The 19,851-nt window shown below is 40.3% G+C and overlaps 2 protein-coding genes across 9 annotated transcripts; one reads left to right on the top strand and one right to left on the bottom strand.

The window, feature by feature from the left end:
- Positions 1-690: 690 nt before the first annotated feature.
- LOC109869274 (ORM1-like protein 2) lies at positions 691-9,919 on the top strand. 6 transcript variants are annotated; one of them, XM_020459288.2, is made up of 5 exons: positions 691-787; positions 2,237-2,411; positions 5,632-5,783; positions 5,979-6,084; positions 8,906-9,919. In XM_020459288.2, coding segments are annotated over exons 1-5 (444 nt in total). In that variant the 5' UTR covers positions 691-785; the 3' UTR covers positions 8,915-9,919. The 6 variants fall into 6 exon arrangements, 5 of the variants coding, with proteins under 5 accessions (XP_020314877.1, XP_020314874.1, XP_020314878.1 ...); XM_020459285.2 differs by having other exon boundaries at positions 5,979-6,107; XM_020459286.2 differs by having other exon boundaries at positions 775-1,158; positions 5,979-6,107.
- On the bottom strand, positions 8,240-19,614 carry nemp1 (nuclear envelope integral membrane protein 1). 3 transcript variants are annotated; one of them, XM_020459129.2, is made up of 10 exons: positions 19,470-19,614; positions 18,787-18,908; positions 12,908-13,127; positions 12,738-12,810; positions 12,342-12,435; positions 12,039-12,153; positions 11,660-11,885; positions 11,405-11,581; positions 11,021-11,212; positions 8,240-10,764 (listed from the first exon to the last, which is right to left on the bottom strand). In XM_020459129.2, exons 1-9 carry the CDS (start codon positions 19,561-19,563, stop codon positions 11,023-11,025), a joined length of 1,311 nt encoding a protein of 436 aa, XP_020314718.1. In that variant the 5' UTR covers positions 19,564-19,614; the 3' UTR covers positions 8,240-10,764; positions 11,021-11,022. The 3 variants fall into 3 exon arrangements, with proteins under 3 accessions (XP_020314718.1, XP_020314719.1, XP_031659824.1); XM_031803964.1 differs by having other exon boundaries at positions 10,741-10,759; positions 19,470-19,613; XM_020459130.2 differs by having other exon boundaries at positions 8,240-11,212; positions 19,470-19,612.
- Between the last annotated feature and the right edge of the window lie 237 nt (positions 19,615-19,851).

The raw sequence follows: 19,851 nt of genomic DNA, 5'->3' as shown, positions 1-19,851 counted from the left end.
GCACACTGACGTACTGGTAATACATAAGCAAAAACATTATTTTGTATTTTATTTCTCCCCCCCCAAAATTATGCATATTTGTTTTTTTCTGCCCGCTCATTAGTTGTGGAAAAAGTACTGAATTGTCATACTTGAGTAATAGTAAAGATACCTTAAGAGAAAAGGACTCAAGTTCAAGTAAAAGTCACCAAGTAAAATACTACTTGAGTAAAAGTCTAAAAGTATTTGGTTTTAAATAAACTTAAGTATTAAAAGTCAATGGAATTGCTCAAATGCACTCAAACGACAAAGTAAACCATTCAAATTCCGTATGTTAAGCAAACTAGACCGCACAATTTTCTAGTTTTTTCAATTGACGGATAGCCAGGGGCACATTCCAACAGTCAGACATAATTTACAAACGATAGGGATGACCAGGGGTGTTCTCTTGATAAGTATGTGTATTGGACCATTTTCCTGTCAAACTGTATCGAGTACTTTTGGGTGTCAGGGAAAGGGTATGGAGTAAAAATGTCATTATTTTCTTTGGGAATGTAGTAAAAGTAGGCAAACATATAAATAGTAAAGTAAAGTACAGATACCCCAAAAAAGGACTTAAGTATTATTTTTTATTATTTTTTATTGAGTACTTTACACCACTGCCGCTCACTCGTTTTAACTTTATTATTGGGAAGCTTGTTGTGCAGTAAAATCCGATTCTGACAATAACTGACATGGCACCATTACAGCCAATCCTAAACGAGCAATGGAATGAGCAAGTTTAGTGATTTCCTGGTTACAACAAAATGTGAGTTTCTAGCTAGATTGTAAGGAAAGTTTGATCCAAAGTGCTAAATGTCATGTGTTAGCACCTATTCACATAATCTAAATAGATTTAGCAGATTAATTTTAGTTTTCACGGCACAAACAGCTGTTGTTATTTAGCTACAGTAGCTAGCTAGCCAGCTTGCTGGTGGAGTTAGCTTGCTAGTTAGATAGACTTTTAGCTAGCTAGCTAGTTAAAGCAGCAATCGGCGGTGGAAACAATAACAAAGCGAACTCCCCACCACTGTTTCGGTATAAAGCGGGTGTATGGGGCTTGAGAATTGTTAACGCTCGCAAATTCAAAGACAGGACTGACCATCCATGATATCAAAAAAAGTTTGCAGTATAACTGAAGTACGTATGCACATGTTTTTTTTTACTGCAGTAATTTTGCAGTGAAACTGCAGTTACAGTGCAGTATAACTGCAGTACAGTATCTGCAATACCACAGTTGACTACATTTATCTCACTTTTACTGCACTTCTTTTGCAAGGGTAGTTTTAACCATGTTTATTATGCAATAGTGTTTGTTTACATTTACTTTGTTTACAAACATTGGAGTAAAACAAGCATATATTTTGGGTTCTGATGGGGTACGACAGTTGAACTAAGGCATTTGTAAGTAATATATTTTTTAAATCAATGGGTACATGTAAGTATGAAAATGGACGTAGGAACTGCTGATTGTCCATTTAACTTAAAGAGCTAGCTAACTAATAGCTGACTTCTAAATGACCGGCTGTAGTCACCAAATAAGGACTAAAGTGGCATGAGCTACTCAGTCAGATGAGTTTATGTTAGACCCACTTGCTATATCCACAACAAGATATTAGCTAGTTTTCGTAGTAGTTAGCCAGTCTGAGGGAGGGATCATGGCTGTGGGGATCAGTGGCAGAATTCTCAATTTCTCAAATATACTTGGATTGGAATATATATTTTTTTTATACAAGCCATGAAATATGTAGAGTATATTGATAGCTACCTACCCACGATAATAGGATCCAGTAACAGATGGTCACTTTACCTGACCTAGTGGTATACTGGAAGGAGAACTAGGCCGCTAGATTTTTACTTCCCACTTGACATCAATGTTCTATATCTGACATAGCCTACCTCATCTTCTCACGTTGATCTATGAAATGAGTAATTGAGGGAACTGTGAAATATGCAAATTATGTACTCATTCTCCTTTTGTTTAGTACAATTTTCACAGAATTGAATTCTAGATTTTTTTATTCATATACCAATCAAAAAATCTGCTCTTTCAAATGTTCCATTTAATATCATACTTCAATTCTAGAAATTAATAGGAATTTCCCAAGCCGTAGGCCTAGATCCAGTATATTCCTTACCTGCATGAAGCTTCAATGTTTCCTGTATCAAGCTTTAATGTCCAATGACCATCATTTGTAATCAGCCTCTGTTCCCTCAGGATGAATGTGGGTGTGGCTCACAGTGAGGTGAACCCCAACACGCAGGTAATGAACAGCAGAGGGATCTGGCTGGCATACCTACTGCTGGTCACCATGCTGCACGTTATCCTGTTGAGCATCCCTGTCCTCACAGTGCCCCTTGTCTGGACCCTCACAAATGTCATCCATAATCTGGTCAGAACAAGTATTTATAGTTTGTTTTTTGTTTTTCCAATCAGATGTAGATGACATTTAACTATATTTAAGCCACTCTTTGATAGATATAGCTATTTAAGTTATTGGATCCCCATAATTTTGAACAGTAGAGTAATGCAGACTTGTGTTATGACATTGTAATGACTAATAAGTGTGTCTGTTGTAGAGGTCGACCGATTATGATTTTTCAACGCCGATACCGATTAATCGGACGATTTTTCTATATATTTATAAAAATGACAATTACAACAATACTGAATGAACATTAACTCTTTTTATTTTAACTTAATATAATACATAAAATCTATTTAGTCTCAAATAAATAATGAAACATGTTCAATTTGATTTAAATTATGCAAAAACACAATGTTGGAGAAGAAAGTAAAAGTGCAATATGTACCATGTAAAAAAGCTAACGTTTATGTTCCTTGCTCAGAACATGAGAACATTTGAAAGCTGGTGGTTCAATATTCCCAGTTAAGAAGTTTTAGATTGTAGTTTTTATAGGAATTATGACGCGTCGACTATTTCTCTATAACATTTATATTTCATATACCTGTGACAATTGGATGTTCTTATAGGCACTTTAAGTATTGCCAGCCTAATCCCGGGAGTTGATGGCTTGAAGTCATAAACAGCGCTGTGCTTCAAGCATTGCTAAGAGCGGCTCGCAAACGCAGTAAACTGCTGTTTGAATGAATGCTTACGAGCCTGCTGCTGCCTACCACCGCTATATCAAATATCAAATTATAGACTTAATTATAATAACACAGAAATACACACAGAAATACCAGCCTTTGGTCATTGATATGGTCAAATCCGGAAAAAATAATTTTGAAAACAAAACGTTTATTCTTTCAGTGAAATACGTAACCATTCCGTATTTTGTCAAACGGGTGGCAACCCTAAGTCTAAATATTGCTGTTACATTGCACAACCTCCCATGTTATGTCATAACTATGTAAAATTCTGGAAAATTAATGACGGTCTTTGTTAGGAAGAAAAACAGCTCGCAACGAGCCAGACGGCCCAAACTGTTCCATATACGGTTGAAGTCGGAAGTTTACATACACTTAGGTTGGCGTCGTTAAAACTCATTTTTCAACCACTCCACAAATTTCTTGCTAACAAACTATAGTTTTGGCAGGCTGGTAAAGACATCTACTTTGTGCATGACATAAGTCATTTTTCCAACAATTGTTTACAGACAGATTATTTCACTTATAATTCACTGTATCACAATTCCAGTGGGTCAGAAGTTTACATACACTAAGTTGGCTGTGCCTTTAAACAGCTTGGAAAATTCCAGAAAATGATGTCATGGCTCTAGAAGCTTCTGATAGGCTAATTGACATCATTTGAGTCAATTGGAGGTGTACCTGTGGATGTATTTCAAGGCCTACCTTCAAACTCTGTGCCTCTTTGCTTGACATTATGATAAAATCAAAATAAATCAGCCAAGACCTCAGAAAATAAATTGTAGACCTTCACAAGTCTGGTTCATAACTCGTGAGCAATTTCTAAATGTCTGAAGGTACCACGTTCATCTGTACAAACAATAGTATGCAAGTATTAACACCATGGGACCACACAGCCGTCATACCGCTCAGGAAGGAGGCGCGTTCTGTCTCCTAGAGATGAACGTTCTTTGGTGCGAAAAGTTCAAATCAATCCCAGAACAACCGCAAAGGACCTTGTGAAGATGCTGGAGGAAACGGGTACAAAAGTATCTATATCCACAGTAAAACGAGTCCTATATCGACATAACCTGAAAGGTCACTCAGCAAGGAAGAATCCATTGCTCCAAAACCTCCATAAAAAAGCCAGACTACGGTTTGCAACTGCACATGGGGACAAAGATTGTACTTTTTGGAGAAACGAAGAACATCATCCCAACCGTGAAGCACAGGGGTGGCAGCATCATGTTGTGGGGGTGCTTTGCTGCAGGAGGGACTGGTGCACTTCACAAAATAGATGCCATCATGAGGGAGGAAAATGATGTGGATATATTGAAGCAACATTTCAAGACATCAGTCAGGAAGTTAAAGCTTGGTCGCAAATGGGTCTTACAAAAGGACAATGACCCCAAGCATACTTCCAAAGTTGTGGCAAAATGGCTTACAGACAACAAAGTCAAGGTGTTGGAGTGGCCATCACAAAGTCCTATAGAATATTTGTGGGCAGAACTGAAAAAGCGTGTGCGAGCAAGGAGGCCTACAAACCTGACTCAGTTACACCATCTCTATCAGGAGGAATGGGCCAAAATTCACCCAACTTATTGTGGGAAGCTTGTGGAAGGCTACCCGAAAAGTTTGACCCAAGTTAAAAAATTTAAGTCAATGCTCCCAAATACTAATTGAGTGTATGTAAACTTCTGACCCACTGAGAATGTGATGAAATAAATAAAAGCTGAAATAAATGCTTCTCTCTACTACTATTCTGACATTTCACATTCTAAAAATAATGTGGGGATCCTAACTGACCTAAAACAGGGAATTTTTACTGGGATTAAATGTCAGGAATTGTTATAAACTGAGTGTAAATGTATTTGGCTTAGGTGTATGTAAACTTCCGACTTAAACTGTACCCTGACTCTGCTTACACTGATTACAAGAGAAGTGACACAATTTCCCTAGTTAATATTGTCTGCTATCATGCATTTCTTTTAACTAAATATGCAGGTTTAATAAAATATACTTCTGTGTATTGATTTTAAGGAAGGCATTGATGTTTATGGTTAGGTACATTTGTAATGATTTTTTGTTTTTCACGAATGTGCTTTTGATAAATCATCACCTGTTTGGCAAGGTTGAAGTAGGCTGTGATTCGATGATAAATTAACAAGCACCGCATTGATTATATGCAACGCAGGACAAGCTAGTTAACCTAGTAATATCATCAAACACGTGTAGTTAACTAGTGATTATGTTTAGATTGATTGTTTTTTTATAGGATAAGTTTAACGCTAGCTAGCAACTTAACTTGGCTCCTTGCTGCCACAAGGTCATTTTGATGCTGCACTCGTGTAACAGGTGGTCAGCCTGCCAAGAAGTCTCCTCATGGATTGCAATATAATCGGCATCCAAAAAGGCTGATTACCGATTTATTATGAAAACTTGAAATCGGCCCTAATTAATCGGTCGACCTCTAGTCCACATCCTTTTGTATATATAGAGTATGTGTGATCTGTCCACCACAGGTGATGTACTTGTTTCTGCACACGGTGAAAGGAACTCCTTTTGAGACACCAGACCAGGGCAAAGCTTGTTTACTCACACACTGGGAACAGATGGACAACGGCATCCAGTTCACATCCTCACGCAAATTCCTCACCATCTCACCCATTGTACTGTAAGACAGAACATTTGTGCATACTAGTATTATCCATCTTTTGGAGAAAAACCTTTTATTTTGTTTTTTTACAGTTTAAGTTTTTCTTATGGCTTGCAATGATAGATTAACGTAGATGAGTAAGTATTAAATTATTGCATTCTTGTTTGTTATCAGCATTGAATAATAACCCTAAACCATCTGTTAATTATTCAGGTATATTCTAGCCAGTTTCTACACCAAGTACGATGCCACGCATTTCCTGGTCAATACAGGCACTCTCCTCAGTGTCCTCCTTCCAAAGCTGCCCCTGTTCCATGGAGTACGAATATTTGGGATCAATAAGTACTGACACAATTGGATAGTATCAGATTTATGTTTTATTTATGTGTAGTTCATTTCTAAGGTCCAGAGGTGGAAGTGAAGAAGACATGTTCAGTAACTTTGAGCTGTTTTGAAGGAAATTGTTGTTTTTATTGCACCTCTCTGACCTAAAAACAAAGGAAGCTAAATGTGCTGAACACCAAGCTATAATGATTAAGAGTTACTGAGTGGCCTCTGCTTTATTTCACTATATAAATGTCATATAATGAAAATGAATAATGTTTGTGTGCATGTATCCTCAAACCATTCCTCTCTTTGGTTGATGACATGTATTTGCCATTGTTTTCTAGAAAGAGCTTTAATGTGAACTTCATCACCTTGAAAACTAAGTCTTCATAATTACTTGTATTTGTCCACACATTAGAATGTGTGATTAGAGAGTTTAGGATAGTGGCAGCCATAAAAATGGAATTGTGGGCACCAGTATGTTTGTGGTGCCTTAAATTTTTCAGTTGGTTCCCACATTTTTTTCATTTAGTTCGTTGACCAATCCATGTGAAGACTCTTGGATATACATTGCCATGTGAGCATTCTCAATATGTGATAGTGCCTAAAAAGAAATGTTACAATATCAGGTTTGATTCTTCAGCCTACATCTAAATACTTCCTGTGTTTGTTTGGAAATTTGGGGTACATCCTTACCATTTTGTACTCACACAAGTGCACTGTTGCAGCAGATTAATAATTACACAAGAACAAGTTTAATTATTGCATTGATTGTTCTCATCTAATCCCACGGATGGTGTGGGTTTTGAATGACATAAGAGGGAAACCTAAGGGGAATGTTCAGCAGTGAGGAAAAGCAACACAGGAGTATAGTAACATTGTGCAGGAGTGAGGGGTCGTACCATCATGTAAATTCTCAGATTGCCTGTGTGGGGATTCTGGGGAACTCCACACACTTTACATGAGGCCTGTCACGTTTCCTGTGATGTGCTGATAAAACAGGGATTTCCGCCTGAGATATGACCATGTTTGCATTTCAGTTATGAGGTGTCTCCCTACTGAGGTGGTGTGTTTGCTCTCCTGGGGGAAGTAGTGGAAATGGTGTCCTGGGTAATAATTTGACTACACTGTAGAATATGCCTATCTGTTTTTCCTGGGAAGCACATGCAAATGATATAGTAGCTCCACCATCAGCTGTTAGACTGCAGAAACCCATATGGGGTTGCCTGACTCACACCCACTGTCTGGAATGCAAACAACATTTGTGCCACCTTTTCAGAGGTAGAAGTGAAAAGCAAAAGTGTTGCACCACCTGGCTTGAGAATGGCAGCTAACAGGATGATAATCTATTCTGAAACCTGGTAATATTGAAGGTTGTCACGGTGAACATTTTAGTTAGTCAAAGCATAGGGTGTTTGTCCCTAAATACCAGAAAATCCAGTGGCGCAGCGGTCTAAGACACTGCATCTCAGTGCAAGAAGCGTCACTACAGCCCCTGGTTCGAATCCAGGCTGTATCACATCCGGCCATGATTGGGAGTCCCATAGGGTGGCGCACAATTGGCCCAGGGTAGGCCGTTGTTGTAAATAAGAATTTGTTCTTAACTGACTTGCCTGGTTCAAATAAATATACAGCATAATAATACCATTTAGCCATACCCCCTGGATACATGTTGATACCCCCATTTCCAACCACATTACTTGATGATGAATATCCAAGTTCACCCTAAAAACAGGTCATCAGTGGTTCTGCTTCCACTTTATTTCACAATCACTGATTTTATGATGCATGCCTTTGAATTACAACATGCAAAAATTACAAAGCCAGTATTTATAACTATGCCGATCAACAGCATTCTGTTAAATACAGGGGGACTGTGTCATTTATTAACTGCATTTCAGAGTATAGGTTGTTATCTGAAGCATATCAGAAGTACCCTACAAGTTTCACATAAAGCTGCATATTCCTGGATGATTCTATCAGTTTTTAAAGAAACCACAACTCCTCATGAAACCAGATATTTTTCCAAAATTTGAACAAAAAAATAAATACGTTATTCAGTTTGGATATAATTTTCTGAACATTCTCATCAGGAAAACTGGGGATTCTAGGTAACTGTCCCCGAGTAGCTTGAGAACCTCATAAAAATGGGTGGGGAAAGATAAGTCTTCTCTGACTGCAGGTTATTGTGGGAGGAAACCCACCTCAACAGAGACTACTGTAACTGCAAAATTAGGTTACCCGTATGCTTACTGTTAAATACTCTATATCCACATAAAAGGTGTATTGCACCCCCTGTTGTTCATGTATAGCAGTTTCAGTACAACTCATACAGACAATACATCATTCAGTACCACTGTCTTTCTAGGGATTTATGCTCCTCTCAGTATTCCCCTTCTACAGCAACAGGCGAGTGGGCTTTCCACTGGTGGAAATTATGTCTCAATATGAAGTGGGATTTTACGATATCATTGATTTGACAACCACATGATTATTTACAATGAACAGTACACAACTACCTGGCCACCAAATCTATAAAGGCTTATGCATAGCCAATTCTACCACACAGAGGAGGCCAGAATACAAAAGTACAATATCTCACAGTATAAAAGTATTATCCATTTTTAAGGCAATGCTTGTGATATGCTGTCCGAGGGTAACTTTGGAAGGGCCAGTGACCCGGATCCCGTCTCCAGTATTTATGCCGGCAGGATAGGGCCAGTCTGTCCTATCTGGTGTAATTCTCGTCTTATCTGGTGTTGTGTGTGATCTTAAGTATGCTCTCTCTAATTATTCTCTCTCTTCCCTCCCAGAGGACCTGAGTCCTAGGACAATGCCTCAGGACTAACTGGCCTGATGAACCCTGGCAGTCCCCGCCCCCAATCCACCTGGTCGCGCTGCTCATCCAGGTTCTGCCATTCTGCCTGCAGTTATGGAACCTGGACCTGTTCACCGGACGTGCTACCTTGTTCAGGACTTGCTGTTTCGACTCTCTCTCTACCGCACCTGCTGTCTCGACCTCTGAATGCTCAGATTTGAAAAGCCAACTGACATATACAGATGGTGCAAAAGGTCAGCACCTCAGATGTAACATGGGTGTCACAATCATTCCATGGAGGGCGAAGTGTCTGCTGGTTTTAGTTTTTTCCTTTCAATTAAGACCTAGACAACCAGGTGAGGGGAGTTCCTTACTAATCAGTGACCTTAATTTATCAATCAATTACAAGGGAGCAGAAAAAACCTGCAGACACTCAGCCTTCCATGGAATGAATTTGACACATGCTCTATAAATCACTGTGATTATTTGACTCTGCTGGTGATCTACAAACTTTTGAACATCTTGAAGAACAATCCGGCTTTATGTACTTTTCATGTACTCTAAATAATTTCCATCTGGCACAGCCAGAAGAGGACTGGCCACGCCTCAGAGCCTGGTTCCTCTCTAGGTTTCTTCCTAGGTTCCAGCCTTTCTAGGGAGTTTTCCTAGCCATTGTGCTTCTACATCTGCATTGCTTGCTCTTTGGGGTTTTAGGCTGGGTTTCTGTAGAAGCACTTTGTGACAACTGCTGATGTAAAAAAGGATTTATAAATATATTAGATGGATATGAAACCTATAAATCTCAGTCCAAACAAAACATGAAACTAACTAAGAACATAACAATGTAGACGTGTCACACAACGTCAAAGAAAGGTTATAATACTTGCAATGGTACACTTACACATTACTGTTTTTATTCCCGTACATTTTTAAAATGATATAAATTCAGGCTCAATGGCTATAAACATCGTGCTTTAAATACCAAAATATGAATTTCTTCCCAAACAGATGTCAGTTTGCCTTTTTGTGTGTTTTTTTTACATGTCATCTATGAATTTCTTCCCGTTTACATCGACACGTGTTTGATGACACAAAAAATTGTTCCGTAAAAATCAACAATAATACCAAAGATAACAAATGTCAAAAAATGACCTTGCAGTTAAGACCAAGATAAAGTTGTGACATTCCTCCAAGAAAATAAAATACCCCATTCTTAGTGGTCATAAACCTTTACTTACTGACCAATAGGTTTCTCAGATTAATTCAAACACAGGACTCAATCCTAATTTGAGAAACACTACAGTCTCATTTCTCAAGTCAGAATCTGTCTCTGTGTCGATAACCAAAACAGGTGGTTGCCATAAGCAATCTACACTGAGTATACAAAACATCAGGAACAACTGCTCTTTCCATGACTGACTGACCAGGAGAAAGCTATGACCCCTTCTTGATCTCACTTGTTAAATCCACTTCAATCAGTGTAGATGAAGGGGAGAAAACAGGTAACTTTTTAAAAATGTTAAGCCTTGAGACAATTGAAACATGAATTGTGTGTGTATGTGTGCCATTCAGAGGGTGAATGGGCAAGACAAAAATGTAAGTTCCTTGGAATGGGGTATGGTAGTAGGTGCTAGGTGCTAGGCGCACCGATTTGAGTGTGTCAAGAACTGCCATGCTGCTGTTTTTTTTAAGCTGAACAGTTTTACGTGTGTATCAAGAATGGTCCACCACCCAAAGGACCACCCAGCCCACTTGACACAACTGTGGGAAGCATTGGAGTCAACATGGGCCAGCACCATTGTGGAACGCTTTCAACACCTTGTAGAGTCCATGCGCCGACAAACTGAGGCTGTTCTGTGGGCAAAAGGGGGAGCAACTCAATATTAAGAAGGTGTTACTAATGTTTTGTACACTCAGTGTACAATATAATGTATGCCGCAACCTGGATGCCAGACATTAGCTCACAGGCCTAGCAATGGCCAGATTCCACCATCTCCATGGCGATTCATGAGCACCTGTCTTATGGTTGGAGGAGAGCTGTAGGGGTTGAAAGCCAGTCAGCACTATGCTCCATTAACCTTGCTACAGGAAAATAACCACATCTATTCACCTTCACAAGTCTCTGTCTTTCCATCCAAGGTCTTCTTTTTTCAAAGCATTCATCATATTCTCCTCCTCATCATCATCATCTTCCTCATCCGTGTCAAAGAAATCATCCTCAAAGAACGATCCATATTCCTGCGCATGCACAGAAACCTCATTCGATATCAGGTGAGGTGATCCCTCCACAAAATCGGCAAACCTGTGGATCACAACATCAAGCTTTTGAACAACACTGATCATATGTTTAGTTCAAACCAGGAATGGGAAAGAGACAGTTAGGTGACTAGTAATAGACCTAAAAAGACAATAAGTCACCCTGGGACCGAAATCTAGCTTTTCTGGCTAGCAGTACATACATTTCAGTAGGTATTTCAATGCTACTGACTGTCACCTTTTCGGGGACGCAAGTCGAGAGACGGTTTTCCATTTGCTGAAGTCTGGACTGCTGCAGTACTTCCTCAGCTCCTCCAGGGCATGCTGCGTCTCCACCTCCCCCTGTTTCTGGAACTCCTCTTCATTCAGCAGCCGACGAGGCTCTGGCTTCCAGCGCAGAGTTGGCGTGACTTTGCTGCACAATGAGAATTAACATTATTAAAAATGCCAATAAACACGAATAAAGGAATCATTAAGAGTTATAAAAAACTACCGCCAAGCCAGAAGGATCAATGAAATGGAATACTCCAGGTTCTTAGAGCAGAAGGCAGCCACGATGATGGCCAACGCCACTTGCTGAACCTGGATCCCACTGTAGATCAGTAGCAGGCCAAACAACTGCAGTGTCCAGGACAGGATATTTATACTCCTTTCCTCCACAAGAGGGCCATGACGATAGCACACGGCAAAACTGATAAACCCAACCACTGCAGCATAGCCTAAAGTACACAGAAACAATTCATTCAACTGTTCCTACTACAAACCTGGAGCAATGGTTGTGCACTTATCATACCAGATACAAAAAGTTTGAGCGATAAACAAGGCACTTCCCAGAGTTGGTTGCGATTGTGTTTATTACAATCGATACTTACCAAAAGCCACGTGCCAGTGCTCTCTCAGAATCATCTGCAGGTTCCTGAACACAAGCTGGATGATGTAAATGGAAAAGGACCAGCCACCAACTATTACCATGTAAAATGGGCTTTTCTGAGAAAAGAAAATGAAGATTATGGGGCATGAAATCTAAACATATATTTTCATGACTCTCGTACATGATACAAATCAGAAAGGTCTCCCAAATATGAACTCAGGGTACACCCAGACTTTATTCTTTGTTCAAATCAAAATGTGTTAGTAGTGGGTGAGGCCTTGATATAGAAGACTTGACTTCTTACCTTGGGCAGAAAGCGTGCCATGATGAAGATGAGGATGATAAGGGAGGCAATCATACCTGTGCTCATGCCAGCAGAGTAATAGAATACCTGACTCCTGTTAGACAAAAAAAAACCACATCAATCATCCTAGCTGCAGGAAGTAGGGGTGCTGCAGCACCACCTGATAAATCAGAAATAAATAATAATCCACATTGTGAGAAAAAAATGGCGTTCACTGGGCCTTTATTACTCCTGTATGAGCGGACAAAAATTGTCCTCAGCAGCGCGGCAAGAATAAATTCTCTACAGCCCCACCCCTAAATATCTTCCCGCAGCCATTACAATCATAAAGGCGAGATTATCAGGATCATGTCATTAAAATAGAGGGAGAAATGTGAACACAATTAATTTAGTTACCTGCTGAGTGAGTCTGCAAAGATGAATAACAGCACTCCAGCCAGGAATGTCACAAACATGTAAATGTCAAATTCTGCAGGAGTAAAGCAGAGACAGCAAAGATTCCACATGAAATCAATATGTAATAGGCTCGTAACTAACAATGACACCCCACCTTTCCTTTAACTTACTTCGTATGGGCATTACAGTGTATTGTGCTCCAAGGTTGATGGGGTCGATCTTGAAGCAGGTCTTTGGGCTGAACAGGCTGATGCTGATGGTGGTTTCATTGGTCTGCTCAAGCATTAGATACTGCACAAGACCCCAGACACTGAAGTGTTCTAGTTCCTGCAGCTTCTCCTCATCCTCCACAACAGTCACCTTCAGCTGTTTCGAGCTCCATACTCGAATCTGTCGGTAATAAGACAAGTATTAGCTACACACAAATATAAAACATACGGTGCATTTTGGAAAGTATTCAGACCCCTTGACCTTTTCCACGTTACATTACAGCCTCATTCTAAAATGGATTAAATTAAAACAAATCCTCAGCAATCTACACACAACACCCCATAAATGACAAAGCAAAATAGTTAATACATTTTCATTTTTTTTATGAATTAAAACTTAAAACAGAAATACCTTATTTACATACAGTACCAGTAAAAAGGTTGGACACACCTACTCATGTTTGACTATTTTCGACATTGTGGAATAATAGTGAAGACATTAAAACTATGAAATAACACATACGGAATCATGTAGTAACCAAAAAAAAGTGTTAAACAAATCAAAATATTTTAGATTTCAGATTCTTTAAAGTAGCCAAACTTCGCCTTGATGACCAGTTTTGCACACTCTTGGCATTCTCTCAACGATTCTCTTCATGAGGTAAACATCTGGAATGCATTGCACTTAAAAGGTGTGCCTTGTTAAAAGTTGTGGAATTCCCTTTCATCTTAATGTGTTTGAGCAAATCAGTTGTCTTGTGACAAGATAGGGGTGGTATACAGAAGATAATATGACTTGGTCTTTTACCAAATAGGGCTATGGCAAGAACAGCTCAAATAAGCAGAGAAATGACAGTCCCATTACTTTAAGACATGAAGGCCAGTCAATCTGGACAATTTCAAGAACTTTGAAAGTTTCTTCAAGCGCAGTCGCAAAAGCCATCAAGCACTACAGAGTTCAAGTAATAGACACATCTCAACATTAGTTAAATAAAAGGTTTAAAAAATAGGAGACTGCATGAATCAGGCCTCCTTGGTCAAATTGCTGCAAAGAAACCACTACTAAAAGGACACCAATAAGAAGAAAATACTTCCTTGGGCCAAGAAACACAAGCAATGGAAATTAGACCGGTGGAAATCTGTCATTTGGTCTGATGAGTCCAAATTTTAGATTCCAACTGCCGTGTCTTTGTGAGACGCAGAGTAGGTAAACGGATGACCTCCGCATGTGTGGTTCCCACCGTGAAGCAAGGAGGAGGTGTGATGTTGTGGGGGTGCTTTGCTGGTGACACTGTCTGATATATTTAGACTTCAAGGCACACTTAACCAGCATGGCTACCACAGCGACACGCCATCCCAACTGGTTTGCTCATAGTGGGACTATCATTTGTTTTTATACAGGACAATGACCCAACACACCTCCAGGCTGTGTAAGGGCTATTTGACCAAGAAGGAGAGTGATGGAGTTCTGCATCAGAAGACCTGGCCTCCACAATCAGCAGACCTCAACCCAATTGAGATGGTTTGGGATGAGTTGGACCGCAGAGTGAAGGAAAAGCAGCCAACAAGTGCTCAGCATATGTGGGAACTCCTTCAAGACTGTTAGGAAAGCGTTCCAGGTGAAACTAGTTGAGAGAATGCCATGTCATCAAGGCAAAGGGTGGCTACTTTGAAGAATCTAAATCTGTGTTTAACCCTTTTTTGGTTACTAAATTATTCCATATGTCTTATTTCATAATTGTGATGTCTTCACTATTATTCTACAAAGTAGAAAATAGTAAAACCCTTGAATGAGTAGGTGTGTCCAAACTTCTGACTGGTACTGTAAGTATTCAGATACTTTGCTATGAAATTGAGCTCAGGTGCATCCTGTTTCCATTGATCATCCTTGAGATGTTTCTACAACTTGTTTGGAGTCCACCTGTGGTAAATTCAATTGATTGGATATGATTTGGAAAGGCACACACCTGACTATAAGGTCCCACAGTTGACAGTGCATGTCAGAGCAAAAACCAGGCCATGAGGTTGTAAGAATTGTCCGTAGAGTGCTGAAAACAGGATTATGTTGATGCACAGATCTGGGGAAGGGTACCAAAACATTTCTGCAGCATTGAAGGTCCCCAAGAACACAGTGGCCTCCATAATTATTAAATAGAAGAAGTTTGGAACCAGCAAGACTCTTCCTAGAGCTGGCCACCCGGCCAAACTGAGCAATCAAAGGAGATGAACAAGAACCCGATGGTCACTGACAGAGCTCTAGAGTTCTTCTGTGGAGATGGGAGAACCTTCCAGTAGGACATCAATCTCTGCAGCACTCAGGCCTTTTTTGGTAGAGTGGCCAGACGGAAGCCACTCCTCAGTAAAAAGGCACATGACAGCCCCCTTGGAGTTTGCCAAAAGGCACCTAAAGGACTCTCAGACCATGAGAAACAAGATTCTCTGGTCTGATGAAACCAAGATGAAACACTGAATGCCAAGTGTCATGTCTGGAGGAAACCTGGAACCATCCCTATGGTGAAGTATGGCGGTGGCAGAATCATGCTGTTGGGATGTTTTTCAGCGGCAAGGACTGGGAGACCAGTAAGGATCGAGTGAAGGAAGAACAGAGAAAAGTACAGAGAGATCCTTGATGAAAACCTGCTCCAGACCTCGGACTGTGGCCAAGGTTCACCTTCCAACAGGACAACTACCCTAAGCACACAGCCAAGACAACACAGGAGTGGCTTCGGTACAAGTCTCTGAATGTCCTTGAGTGGCCCTGCCAGATCCCGGACATAAACCTGATCAAACATCTCTGGAAACCTGAAAATAAACATCCTCTCACTGTCAACTACGTTTACTTTCAGCTAACTTAACATGTGTAAATATTTGTATGAACTTAACATGTTTCAACAACAGACAAACTGAACACGTTCCACAGACATGTGACTAACAGAAATTAACAAGGGGGGGGGGGGGGGTCAAAATCAAAAGCAACAGTCTAATCTCCTCATGGACTGCACCAGATTTGCCAGTTCTTGCTGTGAGATGTTACCCCATTTTTCCACCAAGGCACCTGCAAGTTCCCAGACATTTCTGGGGGGGAATGGCCCTAGCCCTCACCCTCCGATCCAACAGGTTCCAGTTATGCTCAATGGGAATTGCGATCCGGGCTCTTCGCTGGCCATGGCAGAAAACTGACTGTCTTGCAGAAAATCATGCACAGAACGAGCAATATGGCTGATGGCATTGTAATGCTGGAGGGATGTCAGGATGAGCCTGCAGGAAGGGTACCACATGAGGGAGGTGGATGTTTTCCCTGTAACGCACAGCGTTGAGATTGCTTGCAATGACAACAAGCTCAGTCTGATGATGCCGTGACACACTGCTCCAGACCATGACGGACTGTGAGGATGGAGGATCTGCCTTACAATAGGCCTACAAGCCCTCAGTCCAGCCTCTCTCAGCCTATTGTGGACAGTCTGAGCACTGATGGAGGGATTGTGCGTTCCTGGTGTAAGTCAGGCAGTTGTTGTCGCCATCCTGTACCTGTCCCGCAGGTGTGATGTTCGGATGTACCGATCCTGTGCAGTTGTGTTGATACACGTAGTCTGCCACTGCGAGGACAATCAGCTGTCCGTCCTGTCTCCCTGTAGCGCTGTCTCACAGTATGGACATTGCAATTTATTGCCCTGGCCACATCTGCGGTCCTCATGCCTCCTTGCAGCATGCCTAAGGCACATTCACACACATGAGCAGGGACCCTGGGCATCTTTCTTTTTCACTAAGTTGACTGTGCCTTTAAACAGCTTGGAAAATTCCAGAAAATTATGTCATGGCATTAGAAGCTTCTGATAGGCTATTTCACATAATTTGAGTCAATTGGAGGTGTACCTGTGGATGTATTTCAAGGCCTACCTTCAAACTCTGTGCCTCTTTGCTTGACATCATGGGAAAATCAAAAGAAATCAGCCAAGACCTCAGAAAACAAATTGTAGACCTCCACAAGTCTGGTTCATCCTTGGAAGGAAGTTACAAACGCCTGAAGGTACAACGTTCATCTGAACAAACAATAGTACGCAAGTATAAAAACCATGGGACTACGCAGCCGTCATACCGCTCAGGAAGGAAACGCGTTCTGTCTCCTAGAGATGGAATGTTCTTTGATGCGAAAAGTGCAAATCAATCCCAGAACAACAGCAAAGGACCTTGTGAAGATGCTGGAGGAAACAGGTACAAAAGTATCTATATCCACAGTAAAACTAGTCCTATATCGACATAACCTGAAAGACCGCTCAACAAGGAAGAAGCCACTGCTCCAAAACCGCAATACAAAAGCCAGACTACGGTTTGAAACTGCACATGGGGACAAAGATCATACTTTTTGGAGACATGTCCTCTGGTCTGATGAAACAAAAATAGAACTGTTTGGCCATAATGACCATTGTTATGTTTGGAGGAAAAAGGGGGAGGCTTGCGAGCCGAAGAACACCATCCCAACCGTGATGCACAGGGGTGGCAGCATCATGTTGTGGGGGTGCTTTGCTGCAAGAGGGACTGGTGCACTTCACAAAATAGATGGCATAATGAGGGTGGAAAATGATGTGGATATATTGAAGCAACATCTCAAGCAACATCAGCCAGGAAGTTAAAGCTTGGTCGCAAATGGGTTTTCCAAATGGACAATGACCACAAGCTTACTTCCAAAGTTGTGGCAAAACGGTTTAAGGACAACAAAGTCAAGGAATTGGAGTGGCCATCACAAAGCCCTGACCTCATCCTATAGAACATTTGTGGGCAGAACTATAAAAGCTTGTGCGAGCAAGGAGGCCTACAAACCTGACTCAGTTACACCAGCTCTGTGGAGGAGGAATGCGTCAAATTTCACACAACTTATTGTGGGAAGCTTGTGGAAGACTACCCGAAACGTTTGACCCAAGTTAAACAATTTAAAGGCAAAACTAGCAAATACTAATTGAGTGTATGTAAACTTCTGACCCACTGGGAATGTGATGAAAGAAATAAAAGCTGAAATAAATCACTCTTTACTATTATTCTGACATTTCACATTCTTAAAATAAAGTGGTGATCCTGACCTAAGACAGGACATTTTTACTAAGACTAAATGTCAGGAATTGTGAAAAACTGGGTTTAAATGTATTTGGCTAAGGTGTATGTAAACTTCTGACTTCAACTGTATATTCTCCAGAATTGCCCAGAGAAAATTGATATGTTGTCCATTTTTGATTCTACATAACATTTTCTTAGGAAACTTTTTTTTGGGTCTTTAGTATTTTACAGATAGAAAGATGAAAACAAGTATTTATCCACAATGTGCTCTGCACACATCCGGTCCTGGAATGCCTTAACGAAATTAAAATATCATCCAGTGTCCATAAAAATGTAATAGCGCGATATGCAAATATTCACATATTTAATGAGGTATCAACATATTTGCATATTTTAAAGGGATATTTTGGAATTTTGACAACGAGGCCCTTTATTTACTTCCCTAGGGTCAGATTAATTTGTAAATGTCATTATTATGTCTGTCTGCAGTACGAAGGAAGCTCGAGGTAGTTTCACAAGCCAATACTAACTAGTGTTAGCACAATGACTGGAAGTCTATGGGTATCTACTTCTTCATTGCGCTGACGCTAAGTTAGCAATTTCCTTCAAACCGCCACCAGAGACATAAATGGTATCCTCAAGTTCATCTGACTCTGGGGACGTAGATAAAGGGCCTCATTGCCAAAATCTTGAAGTATCCCTTTAATAAAATATTTCATAAAAGTTAAATATACAACAATGAAGTTGGCAAGAGCACAAACAGATTTGGGACTAGACTACTTTTCTCTTACCTGGATTCTTGTCCATGTTTCCTTCCAACCTGGAACAATTGGGTTGAGATAGCAGAAGTGACTCGACCCTGTTCTGTCAGACTCCTGGCCATCTTTGATATTGATTATGTTGATATTACTTCCTGTGAAAATTGGAAGTTGTGAGGGCACGGACTGTATTTACCAGCAAACTTCTGTATGCTTTGCACAATCTGCTAGCAAGCCAACTAAAGGCAAGCTGGACATTGGCTTTCATGACAGGGTTTAGCTAGTAGCTACATATCTACTAACTTATGTAACTTAAGTGAGACACCAGAAACAGACCACGATTTAAGTATTTGGCTAACGTTAGCTGACTTGGTTATAGCTAACGTTAGCTACGCAAGTAACGTTAAAGGTTGTGGAATGTGGACTCGGAAGGTTGCAGCAGCTGGCTAGCTAAAGTTAGTTTCTGGTATTAGTTTAACTTTCCATTTTAATCACTTAGCTAGCTAGAATATATATATATATAATCCAATGACTAAGAATGAAGGGTCTAATCTCACCTGGATACTGACAGAATAGCTAACGTTAGTTCGCTAGCTATAACGTTAGTTATATTTGCTCGATAGTTTGCCTCATCGCAAACAAAAAGTTAGCATCACTAATTTCAAATTGGCTATCAATTCCCCGCCTCAAATGACGTAGCTAGCTATATACTATACCTGAGGTTTGGTGTGAACCTAATATACACAAAAGCACAATTAACAAAACTATTTTTGAGAGGGGTCCATTTTTCCATTTCATGTATCCCGCCATGACAGAAGTCTTCACCGAAACCACGTGGTTCTTGTTACAGAAACAACTACCCAATCACATAAGAGGTAAACTGTTCCGATACATTCAAGATGTGAATGTTTATGAATTTGTAGAAATTATGCGAAAATAAGACATTATGGGCACAGATAGAACAAATCTTGATTATAAGTATATTTGTTATGGGGGTATATTTTTCTACTCGTGTCATGTTTATTTGAAAGACTGTTGATGACCAATAAATCACACCTTGGTCTGCGGAAGAAAAAAATCGAATACGTTACAATCTAC

This window comes from Oncorhynchus kisutch, linkage group LG24 (assembly GCF_002021735.2).
Source record: "Oncorhynchus kisutch isolate 150728-3 linkage group LG24, Okis_V2, whole genome shotgun sequence".
Taxonomy (NCBI): domain Eukaryota; kingdom Metazoa; phylum Chordata; class Actinopteri; order Salmoniformes; family Salmonidae; genus Oncorhynchus; species Oncorhynchus kisutch.
The sequence above is the reverse complement of the archived record's forward strand: the minus strand, read 5'-3'. Positions and strand labels throughout refer to the sequence as shown.